Here is a 12,500-nt window from a genome sequence, read left to right as displayed (position 1 = left end):
TAGAACCAACAAATCTCGTATCTGAGCTATCACACGGAGCTCATTCTGAAGTAAGTTTAACATCATCTTCAGGTCAATTTGTCAAAAATAGTATTAATAAAGAGACAACGTTACTTTTTTCTGAAACTCCTAAATTATTTTTTCCAGAAACTGTGCGACCTTACCCAAAAGCAGCACTAAGAATAATACATTTGGCGAGACGAAGAAAAAGGAAAGCTGGTATTCTAACAGATACTCTAGAAAGAATTATATTAAAACAGCAGCAAACTAAGAAACATAAAAGAGTTGAGAAATGAAAAAAATTATTTACATATCAATCTCCTTCAAAGAATAATAAAGAGCGTGGTAATAAAGAGACTCAGTTACATAGTATATTAAAAAAAAGTTAAGAAACAAACAAAAAAAACCTGAGAAGAAAGAAATATTAAAGAAACCAAAAAAACGTTTTGCCTGTCAATCCTTTGCAGATCATGGTAATAAAGAGACTCTGCTGCTTAGTATATTAAAAAAAACAAAAAAACAATCAAACAAAAAAACTAAGATGACAAAAAAATTAAAGACAAGTGCAGAACACGATTATGCTTGTCTGGTATGTGGGGAAACTTATTCTGAAAGTCTATCAGAGGAAAATTGGATCCAGTGTCAAGGTTGCAATCAATGGTCTCATTCAAAATGTGATTTACATCTGGTCAAAATTATATTTGTATTAACTGCAAAATGGAAATTGAAGACAAATATTAAGTGTTTAGTTATTATTTTATCATAATATTAACAAGTTTTGTTTAAAATTGTATTAAAAAAGTTGTGTTTAGTTTTAAGATTGAAAAGTTTTGTTTTGTTTTTATTTTAGTCTCAAAGCTATTAGTTTTTATATTCATATCTTAAATAATTTGTTAAAATTGAAAGTATATATTTTATTTATAAGGAAACTATGTCTTGGTTTTATAACAGAGTTAATAGTTGTCACAGAAATGCATTCAATTTTTTATTGCCCAACTTACCCCGCTGGGGTAGGTTGAGCAGCATAATAAACTTTAAGCTGTATTTTCTAAAACAAATCGAAAAAAATTTTTTTTTTCTCAACCATTTTTCAGCAGATCTAATTATCTTTATAATAGTGAAAAAATTATATTAATCCGATGTACCGTTCAAGAGATCTGTTAAAATACCGTTCAAGACATCTGTAAAAATTGCCCAACTAGTCCCACCCTACCCTAATTAAACAGATACATTTTTGAGTAGAGTAAAGCACTTATGTTTCAATGATAAAATAAAAAAAAAGTTTGGAAGATTTGACTTTTTTGGGACTTTTGGGCACAAAAATAAAATTCTGGCCGACTGTGCGATGGTCTGAAAGATTCACCAGGAGAAAGTTGGAGTGATTGTGAGAAATCTGTGAAATAAAATATTTACAAACAACCTTTAAATTTCAACTGAAATTATTGTCGAACGAGCGCATTGAATTGGGTCGTATAAAGAAGACAAAACGCCAAAAACCATCGTAGTGAAACTATTAAGAAATTATTAAAGAAAGTAGAATAAATGAAGACTTTGCAAAAGAGACTATGGAAGAGAGAAACTTTGAGAAGAAGTTAAAAATCTTCGCAGCCAAGGTAAATATGCAACGATTAAATTAATAAAGTTTTTTGTCGCGAATTTAAAAAATAAGAAAATTTTTGCCTATAATTAAGAAAAAGTTTTACATAAGTTCGACACAAAGTTCTCTTAACCAATGGCTGAACTATCAATAGATTACGAAACAATTTAATGTTTTCAAATCGGCTAATAACTTTTTACTTAATAACTCTTTCAATCCAGATTTGCATTATTTTAATGAAATTAATCTTAACCCGCGGTTTATTGAATTAGGAACTTTTAAAAATGAATTAAAATCATTAAATGATAACTTTACGGTGGTACACATAAATATAAGAAGTATAATTAACAATATTGAAAAACTAAAACATTTTCTTATAGAATGTAATTACTTGCTCAGTATGATTTGCTTAACAGAATTTTGGTGTTCTGACGAATAATCCAAAATAATTCAAACCTATAAATTATGAACTACAAACTAATACCTTATGAGCGAAAAGTTCAAAAACAAAGAGGTGGAATTATGACATATATTCATAATGATGAGACAACTGAAATTAGAGACGATCTTTCGGTTTCTGATGCCGATGGTGATAATGATTGAAATGATAAACAAAATACTAAAAAGTATACTGGTGCCCACCTGTTACAGACCACCTGAAGGTGATATAAAAAACTTTTCAAATCACCTAAAAAAAAATATTTTAAAAAAATACAAAGAGCACAAAATATTATTCTGTATTGGTACAGAAGATTCTTCTTCATTGTACAATGAAGATTCTGTTACCAAAACTTTCTTTGACGATATTTTTCAACACCACATCTTTCCAATTATAAACAAAACAACCCGAATAACATTAAATTCAATCACTGCAATAGACAACATATTGACTAATTCATTTTATGATTCTTCATTAAAAGCAGGTGTAATCAAAACGGATATATCCGATCACTTTCCGATATAGTTTGTCGTGAATGACATCTTCCGAGATGCAAGAAGACAATTAGCGGGTGCATTAAATAACAATAACTTTATGTGGTCTTTTGGCGAGTTACGGGAATATGAGAAATGCAATTAAGATTTATTTAAGGGTACTGCTGTGGTTGAATATATATATATATATATATATATATATATATATATATATATATATATATATATATATATATATATATAAACAGGGCCAGCCTTACAAATTGCGGGGCCCAATTTAACGAATGCTTGCGGGGCCCACCTGGTTTTTTTTTTTACAATAACTACTATTAATAAAATTATTGAAACGCATTTATTATACTAAAAACATAACTCCACAAACGAATCAATAAACAATAATAAAAATATTACAATGAATTTAAACAAAACAGTTCTTGTTATTGTCATAATAAACAAATAATCTATAAGTCAAAGTGGATCTTTCTTGCTTTTTTGCTCGCGAAATCTTTTAGAATTTTTTCATAATTAATTTCTCTACTTATAGGAGATTCAATTGATATTAGTGCCAAATTGTTTAGTCGTTCTTGGTTAATTACTGACCTAAAGTAGGTTTTAATTGATTTTAGTTTTGAAAAACTTCTTTCACCGGAAGCGACTGTAACTGGAATTATCATCAGTATTTTTAGGGCTATGAACAAATTTGGAAATGCAGTCGACCTATCATTACAAGCCAAATATTTAAAGAGTTCTTTGGGTTTTTGTTGTTGAACGGGCAGTATTGGCTTAATTGCCTCCATTTCTTCGGAAAGCATGAACCCTTCTATATCTTTTGTAATGTCTGTCAAAGCAATTTCTAGGTCGGCTGAATGTTTTCTGAGATCTTCTTTAGACATATTTTGAAAATTATATAGAAATCCAAAAAGTTTATAGTGTTCTTTCAGCTGCATAAACCGTGGTTGAAGAGATTGCAATGCTTTGTCTACAACTTGATTGAAAAAATTTACCCAGAATTCTGTCTTGGGGTCTAAAATTGGTTCGTCAGAAGATTCATAAAGAAACATTTTCTTTTTTCTTGTAACAGCGCTTCTGTTGAAATATTGGTTCAACTTCTAACTCATTTGCAATCTCTTTGGCATCAATCAATGCTGCTACAAAGCCTGTCTCTCGGTATGTCTTCAACCAATCAAACAATTTTTTAAAAGATGTCAGCCCCGCGGCAATGTCTATGGTATTGCTTTGAAGTTCCTTGCTAGTAAAATTTACTTGAAACAATAAAGAGTGCCAAAAACATAGTGCAACCAGAAACCTATAATTTGTCATTTGGCTTACTAATGATTCAGCCTAACTTTTCCCTTGAGCATCATTTGTGCTTTTTGCTAGTTCTTCTAAAGCATCACACACTTCTGCGGCTTGAAATCGTACAGCTTTAACACTTTCCATTCTACATTCCCATCTTGTTTCTGATAATGGTTTAACAGACAGGCATTTCACACGCTTTTTAAAAACAGTCCATCTTTTTGTAGATGAAGCAAAAAGGGTGTAAATACGCTGCAGGGTTCCAAAAAATGCCATGGTATCTGAACACGTTTTAGCCATATCTCCTAGAACAAGATTATAATTATGGCACACACAAGGAGTATAGAAAGCTCGTGAATTTCTTTCCAAAAGTCGTGCTTGCACTCCAGAATTGTGCCCTTTCATATTAGCTCCATTGTCATACCCTTGTCCTCTGATGTTTTCAACATCTAGTCCTAGCATTTCAATTTCTTTCACAAGAGTGTTAAATAAATTTTCACCAGTGCTGCTCTCAACTATGATAAACTTTATAAAATGTTCATAAATACCTGCTGGGACATCTGAGTGTGTGCCATCAGCGACATATCTTAGCACCATTGACATCTGTTCCTGATGGCTGATATCAGGAGTGCAGTCAAGAATCACTGCAAAATACATTGCCGACTTAATTCTAGCAATAATTTCCTGTAGAACAGTTTGGCCTATAGTATCAATAATTTCATCTTGTATGGTCTTGCCTAAATAATGATCATGAATGTCTTTGTTAATAATTTTCTGTATATGATCTTGCATAATTGGATCAAATTTTCCTAGCAATTCAATGACGCCTAGAAGTTTCTTTCTGCCAAAAACTGTACAGAAGCAACAAGTCGCTCAAAGACTTGATTCCAGCGTTTTGTTTCCTGTCTTATTAATTTTTCATTTAATGTATCAACAGTTTATCCAGTAGATAACCTTTGCTGCAGTTCATAGCAATTAAGTGTACATTGCAAATGTTTTTTTGATTTTTCATGATCCTCTAATCTTGTATGAATATTTGACCAGCTGTTAAATCCAGAAGTAGCAAGTGCAGAATCAGAATTTGTGTCAAAAAGTTTGCAATAGTAACAGTAAACTTTATCAAATGATTCAGAATATATTAGCCATGGTCGTTCTATAACTTCCCCATTTTTTAATTTTCTTTTACAATGTAATTTCGAAAAATGTAACCCTTTTTAATTTTGCGGAAAATTTTCTACAGTGATCTTAGGGGTCCTTTGTTCACTAAATAATCTCTGACATTTTGATTTATTTTATTTGGCCATGTAGCAGGGTCATCTTTTATCTTTAAAATATCACATAGTGCTGGGTTTGAATTTTTTTCTCTTGATTCTGAAATATCCTCATTATCCTTTTGTGTGTTAACAGATATGTTTATACATAATTCAGATGTATTTTGTTGAGCATTACATCCAGAAAGAAAACTACTACTAGCTTCTGATGTAATTTTTTTAGAAATATTTGTTTCAATGTCGTCTGACTCGACTTGTTTGCCTGATTTTTCAGTTTCAAACAGATCTACTGATTTACTCAAATATTTATCTAACGCACCTTTTTCTTTTTCTGCTTCAGTTTTCTTTACCTTAGCTAAGGTTCTCTTCATGTTACCACTTAGATATTTTCTACCGACGTCCCTTTGTCTTTTACTCATATTTGGGCTTGTGTTCTTCAAAACTAAAAACTTATCTCTTTTTTTACAACTAAATTGCACAATAAAATAAAATAGTTTAATTAAACTAAATTAAATAAAAAGTCCCCCTTACAAATTTAAAAGTAAAATTAACAAAACTAATATAAACATTTTCCCTTCAATTAGCTAAAACAATATAGAGATAAAATAAAATAAAACATATTGATAAAGAGATAATAAATAAATAAATCCATTAGAATTATAGTAAGATTAAAACATAAAAATAGCTTTTTTTATTTGAAGCATGAAAACAAACTTAAAAGTTCTTTTGTTTTTAGTTAATATAATGTTTACTGAAGTATTGAACTATATAGACTATGTGATTCTAGATACTATAATATAGTATCTAGTCTAGATAAATAAATCTTAAGTATCTAAACAACTCAACAAATTAAAACATAAATAAAAATAAATCTTAAGTATCTAAACAACTCAACAAATTAAAACATAAATAAAAATAAATCTTAAGTATCTAAACAACTCAACAAATTAAAACATAAATAAAAATAAATCTTAAGTATCTAAACAACCCAACAAATTAAAACATAAATAAAAATAAATCTTAAGTATCTAAACAACTCAACAAATTAAAACATAAATAAAAATAAATCTTAAGTATCTAAACAACTCAACAAATTAAAACATAAATAAAAATAAATCTTAAGTATCTAAACAACTCAACAAATTAAAACATAAATAAAAATAAATCTTAAGTATCTAAACAACTCAACAAATTAAAACATAAATAAAAATAAATCTTAAGTATCTAAACAACTCAACAAATTAAAACATAAATAAAAATAAATCTTAAGTATCTAAACAACTCAACAAATTAAAACATAAATAAAAATAAATCTTAAGTATCTAAACAACTCAACAAATTAAAACATAAATAAAAATAAATCTTAAGTATCTAAACAACTCAACAAATTAAAACATAAATAAAAATAAATCTTAAGTATCTAAACAACTCAACAAATTAAAACATAAATAAAAATAAATCTTAAGTATCTAAACAACTCAACAAATTAAAACATAAATAAAAATAAATCTTAAGTATCTAAACAACTCAACAAATTAAAACATAAATAAAAATAAATCTTAAGTATCTAAACAACTCAACAAATTAAAACATAAATAAAAATAAATCTTAAGTATCTAAACAACTCAACAAATTAAAACATAAATAAAAATAAATCTTAAGTATCTAAACAACTCAACAAATTAAAACATAAATAAAAATGTAAGCAATTGATTACTGCAAATATCTTAATATAAATAAACAAACATTTAATATTAAGATTATTTATTAGACTTGAAAAAAAGTGCTCTTAAAATTATCCAATAAAATTTATATTGTCTAAAATATAAAATATTTACTGAAAAGCGAGAAAAGTTTGCGTTAAACAAAAGTAAATAAAACTAATAGAAAACAAAATGAAAAATAATTATAGCATAAACAAACAAAAAATATATTACAAACATTTCAAAAGTAAATACAGCTTAATCTTTAACAATATAAAAGCTGCCGCCATGTTCATTGCTTGCCTCGTGAATTTTCGGAAATAAGTACTTCTGGAACTTTCGAAAGTAGATTGGAAACTAATATATTTTATACCATATACCGCAATAACTAAGATAAACTAAAAATAACAATAGACGTTACCATGCGCATTAAACGTTCAACGTTAACTGTACGAATTATATTAAGATTGATAGAAATTTATAAAAAAAAATTACTGCCATTTATAATGATATGCTATAAATTGCGGGGCCCCTACCAAGCGCGGGGCCCTATTTGGAGCAATCGGTCAAATCGGCCTAAGACCGGCCCTGTATATAAAGGAGTTAGTGTTGTAAATAGTTATTTCGCAGTCAGATAATAATACAATAATATAAGTTTTAGAAAACAGTGATTCATTAGTGTCTCTGGGAAACCTTTACGAATTCCCAACACTAAAAGGTGGCGACCCTGCCAGGACAAACGAAATTTACGAATACGCAAAAATGGACAAAGAACAAAATTACCAGAGAGAAATCAACATGTTAAAAATGAACATTAAAGTCATAGAACGCAACACGATAAATGGCGACAAATCAAGCATAATTTTGGCATTAGTCAAAATAACAAGCCTGTTAGCAAGATTCGAAATAGCGAAGGATGAGCTGACCAGAAAAATGCTTGACGACGGCAAAAACGTCGATTCGGTAGAAGAATGGCTTTCAAAACCAATAATGGAAGTAGAAGCAGCAATTGAAGTTAAAATCAAAATGGTGGACAAATTGGGCATAATAAATAAAAACGAATGCCTCAAAAAATTTGAATATGAAAAACAAATTATGGAACAGCAGTTAACGATTCAAAAAGAAGCGAAACAAGCTTCATTGCGAAAACTTCAAAGCAAAGAAGAATGGTACCTAAGGAAACTAAAAATGAAAGAAACATTTCGTAAATCTCTTAGAAACGGAAACGAAGCTACTCAGCAATCAGTCAAGCTTCAAAGTATACAATTACAAAATTAAATGACGACAATAAAGACTGGTTACGATTTTGGAATCAATTCACGGTAGAAGTCGACAATTCAAACATTAGCAAATTCAACTACTTACTGGAACTCGGCGAAGGAAAACCCAGAGAGGACATACTTGGTTTACGACATTAACTGGATGGGTACAATGAAGCAAAACGTATATTACAAGACACTTATGGAAAAGATATTTGGGTTCACAAAGCGTTCATTAAAGATCTTGAAGGAACAACGGCTATACACAACACGTACAAAATCAAAGATGTTCACGACTTCTATAATAAACTTGCAAGTACACTGCGAACATTGAAAACGATGAACAAACTGAAAACTGCTCAATCGTTTGTGTATTCATTAATGGATAAACTTGGACCAGTTCGTGAAATACTAACACAAAAAGATGACGGATGGGATGAATGGGGACTGGAGCAACTTGTCGAAAAGTTGCAAAAATACATAGAAAGAAACTAAACTAAACTTTTAACCCAAGCGATGAGCAAGTAAAATTCGATAAAAAGAACGTAAATGTACAGTCAAGGTCTTATGAACATCGAAGCGCTGCATTCAAACAATACAATGGCGGTCATTATGATAAAGCAATTATCATAATGACCGCCATTGTATTGTATCACAAGTGTAGGTAAACATGGATGTATCTACTGTGGGTTACAGAATAACAAAGCGAAGATTGCACAAAAGTGCTAAACGTTGCAAGACGCAAAGAGATTTTAGCGAGCAAAAGGTTATGTTACAACTGTATTGGTATGGACACTCGGCATCAAATTGTCAATCAAGAGGATGCAGGAAGTGTAATAAAAAACATCACACGATATAATGATATAACGTCACGCTAGAATCAATAACTATACCGGAATTTTGCATCAAGGTAGAATGTACCAATGCAGAAAAGGAAATACTAACCTTCTTACCCAACCCCATGATCAAGGATGTAAAGAAGCGATTTGCAAAAATAAGGAGACTGAATTTTAGCGATGACGAAGGAAGTGACGAATTGCAACCTGTTCACGTGATACTTGGTATACTCTATACTCGAAGAACTGTGGAGTAAACATGAGTATTGGAAGACTTTAAGGATATCATCTTTTGTAAAAAGGTTCATTTACAATAAAGAAAAAATAGTAATAAAGAAAAAATAGTAGGACCGAAAAAAACTGAAGGGATGATTGAAGCAGAATTGGCTAATATTAAGCTACTTCAAGAGGTTGTTGTACTAAAATCCGATGTGGAACTTAAGCAGGATGAAAATCAGCTGTGGAGATGTCACGGAAGAATCTCCGGGTATAATCCCATATTTGTACCAAAAGCATTCCAACTAACTCTACAAATTATCGAGCATCATCAAAAGAAAACGCTACATGGAGGAGTAGGAGATATCATGGGTAGCATAAGAGAAAGATTTTGGATACCAAACTTGAGAGTTGCCGTAAAAAAGGTCATTCGTGGATGCAATTTGTGTAAGAGATACAGAGTGAAACCACTATTACCACCAACAAGAGCAATGTTACCACACTTTAGAACTGAAGATGTTGAACCGTTTACGGTTACCGGTGTTGATTATGCCAGTCCTCTAAAATATAAAGCGCCGTCATACCTTAAACTTTGTCATGATCTATCGGCCGGAGAATTTCAAAAGATTTTGAAAGAGTTTGTTGCAAGGAAAGGAACACCTCAGATGATGATCAGTCATAATGCGAAAACGTTTGTAGCAACGGGAAAGTGGTTACTTACACCTAGTGAGGACGAAAATCTCGCAAACTATCTTGGTTCTCAAGCCATAAAATGGAGGTTTAATCTATTAAGAGCGCCTTTGTGGGGAGGTTTATTTGAAAGATTAATCGGAATAATGAAGAAGAGTTTAATAAAAACAATCGTGAAAGGAATGCTAAGTTTTAATGAATTAGAGGAAGTGTTGTTGGATGTGGAGTGCTCTATGAACAACAGACCACTTTGTTACCGAGGTGACCTGTTCGACAATCAAGTGCTGACACCCAACGTTTTAATGAGAGGAAACCTGCAATCTTGCTTGAAGAAGATGTTGTTAATAACAAAAGGGGATTTGGCAATAAGGAGAGTTAAGTTTGTGAAAAAAGATGGATGAACGAATATGTACACGCTATGGAAGAACGACAACAAGCAAGAAAAAAGAAAAGCAATGTGAAATTGCCAGGTGTCGGAAGCATAGTGCTTATTAAAGATGGTGTGAAAGACAAGGCACTTGTCAATATTGGACGAATTGAAACCGAAAATAAAGGGAAGGAGGGAGTCACACGTGGTTTTAAAATCCGATTAGGAAACGGTTATGCGATTGAACGACCAATTCAGTTGGTGTGTGACCTGGAAATTGATTGTGAGGCAGGGAAAATCGAATTGGAAGAGAACGTGGAAAGCCAGGCTAACGAGGATACCTTGAAAAGGGCGAAAAGACAAGCGAAATCAGATGCAAGCCAAATGATCTTGCATCTTGGAAGACGTGATGGAAGTTGATTAAAGCCGAAGTCTCAGCTTTAATCGGGGGAGTGTGTCGTGAATGACGTCTTCCGAGATGCAAGAAGACAATTAGCGGGTGCATTAAATAACAATAACATTATGTGGTCTTTTGGCGGGTTACGGGTATTTAAAAAATGCAATTAAGATTTATTTAAGGGTACTGCTGCGGTTGAATATATATATATATATATATAAAGGAGTTAGTGTTGTAAATAGTTATTTCGCAGTCAGATAATAATACAATAAAACAAGTTTAAAAAAATAGTGATTCATAAGCGTCTCTGAGAAACCTTTACGAATTCCTCACAACTTTTCCTTTTTTCAAGATACAAAAAAAATGACTCTAATAAATCAATGTCTATAAATGAAAAATTAATAATTTTACTATTCAACAGTTTAAAGACTCACTATCGGCAGTGAGGTGGGAGAGGATTTACCAAGAATGCAACCTTGGGCATACCAAGTCAGCTTATAATGAATTATAATTATAATGAAATATTCTTAAAGCACTATGATAATCACTTCCCAATTATTGAACAAGAATTCAAAAAAAATAAAAATACTTACAATGTCCATGGATTACTAGAGAAGGGTAAATCCAATTTTGGATTTAAAAAAAAAAAAATTGGGGAGTTACTAAAAGTTGCAGAATTTGATGGAGAATCCTAGTATGGTTTTAAAATTTGAATTAAAAAATTTGACTTTTTATATTTCAATAAAATTTTGACCTGGTTTCTCAAAATAACCCGGTTTTTACTTATTACATTAGTAAGCTGTTATTACATTAATAAGCTTTTTTTTTGAATTTATTTGATAAATACCAGTTGGGATATAAATGTTGATTAAAACTAATTTTAAATATGAATACATTTTCTTTAAGAACTTGAATAAAATTTAAAAGAAATATTTTTATTTCAAAATTAGACTTGAAATTTAAATTTGATTTTAATATGCATATTAATTTAAAACTGAAATTAGATTGAGATTTATAAATATTAAAAAATTTTTCAATGTATTTTAAATACAGTTTGACTTAACATCGCGTAATAATCTCATTGGTATTGATGTTAGAAATACAGCGAAGGTATTTAAAAAAACCCAAGTTGTTTCAATAAATATTATAAATTAAATACAAAATAACGGTTAGAGAAAGCGTCACGGTAAGGAAAGAGGCGCGAACTTCCTATTTAAATGCACTTCCGAGGTGCTCTGTGACAAGACCGTTAGATCTTCTTGGGGAACCTAAATAACAAAAAAAAAAAAAAAAAAAAAAAAAAAAATTTGTGTCAAACTTTCAAGGTCTTGTTTACTATCATTTTTAGGCATTACCTTTCTACCCGCTTCTTGAGTTCGGAACTCAAGAAGCGAGTAGAAAGTTCCTTCTCTATTTTCATGAGTGTACACTCTACTTGAAGCTTCAGTAACTTGCTTTAAGCAACGTTCAATAGATTGTCGATGACATGGCCAATCGGCAAATGCATAGGATTCGATAAAAACACATTAATTTTAGAAGTTTTAATGAGGTAGTTAAGACTGGTTTATAAACCGGTGACTCCCATGATATCAGGTCAATCAACTTTTTCAGTATTAAAGTTGAGAACAGGAGTTTTTCTTGGTTTAGGAGAAAAATCACCTTTTTGTAGATCTTTATTTCCAGTACTCATAATATCTTTTATCTTATTAATAGCTACACTTCTATCCTCTTCAATATTAGAACACAACAATGTTTATAGTATACACTGACTGAAACAAAACCAAGCCGATCTTTGAATAGAAGGTGATACTATTTTAATGATGTCTTCTTTTTGAAATTTGATTTGCTGCAGCTGGTACAGTACATGTTTATGAAATTCAATCCAAGAATGTTCAACTTTGAACTTAAACCAACAAGGAAAGTAAACACCCACAA

General features: G+C 30.7%; 3 protein-coding genes across 3 annotated transcripts; 1 reads left to right on the top strand and 2 right to left on the bottom strand.

Moving 5' to 3' along the window:
* Positions 1-2,991: 2,991 nt before the first annotated feature.
* LOC136074504 (uncharacterized) lies at positions 2,992-3,591 on the bottom strand. Its single transcript, XM_065786830.1, has one exon. It carries the CDS (start codon positions 3,589-3,591, stop codon positions 2,992-2,994), a length of 600 nt encoding a protein of 199 aa, XP_065642902.1.
* Positions 3,592-4,764: 1,173 nt separating this feature from the next.
* LOC136074503 (zinc finger MYM-type protein 5-like) lies at positions 4,765-5,468 on the bottom strand. Its single transcript, XM_065786829.1, has 2 exons — positions 5,065-5,468; positions 4,765-5,005 (listed from the first exon to the last, which is right to left on the bottom strand). The coding sequence occupies exons 1-2, from the start codon at positions 5,466-5,468 to the stop codon at positions 4,765-4,767; spliced, it is 645 nt and encodes a 214-aa protein (XP_065642901.1).
* Positions 5,469-9,263: 3,795 nt separating this feature from the next.
* On the top strand, positions 9,264-10,202 carry LOC136074502 (uncharacterized). Its single transcript, XM_065786828.1, has one exon. The coding sequence runs from the start codon at positions 9,264-9,266 to the stop codon at positions 10,200-10,202; it is 939 nt and encodes a 312-aa protein (XP_065642900.1).
* The last annotated feature ends 2,298 nt before the right edge of the window (positions 10,203-12,500 follow it).

Source organism: Hydra vulgaris, chromosome 01, assembly GCF_038396675.1.
Source record: "Hydra vulgaris chromosome 01, alternate assembly HydraT2T_AEP".
Classification (NCBI taxonomy): domain Eukaryota; kingdom Metazoa; phylum Cnidaria; class Hydrozoa; order Anthoathecata; family Hydridae; genus Hydra; species Hydra vulgaris.
Note: the sequence above shows the minus strand (reverse complement) of the source record. Positions and strands in the feature narration are given on the sequence as shown.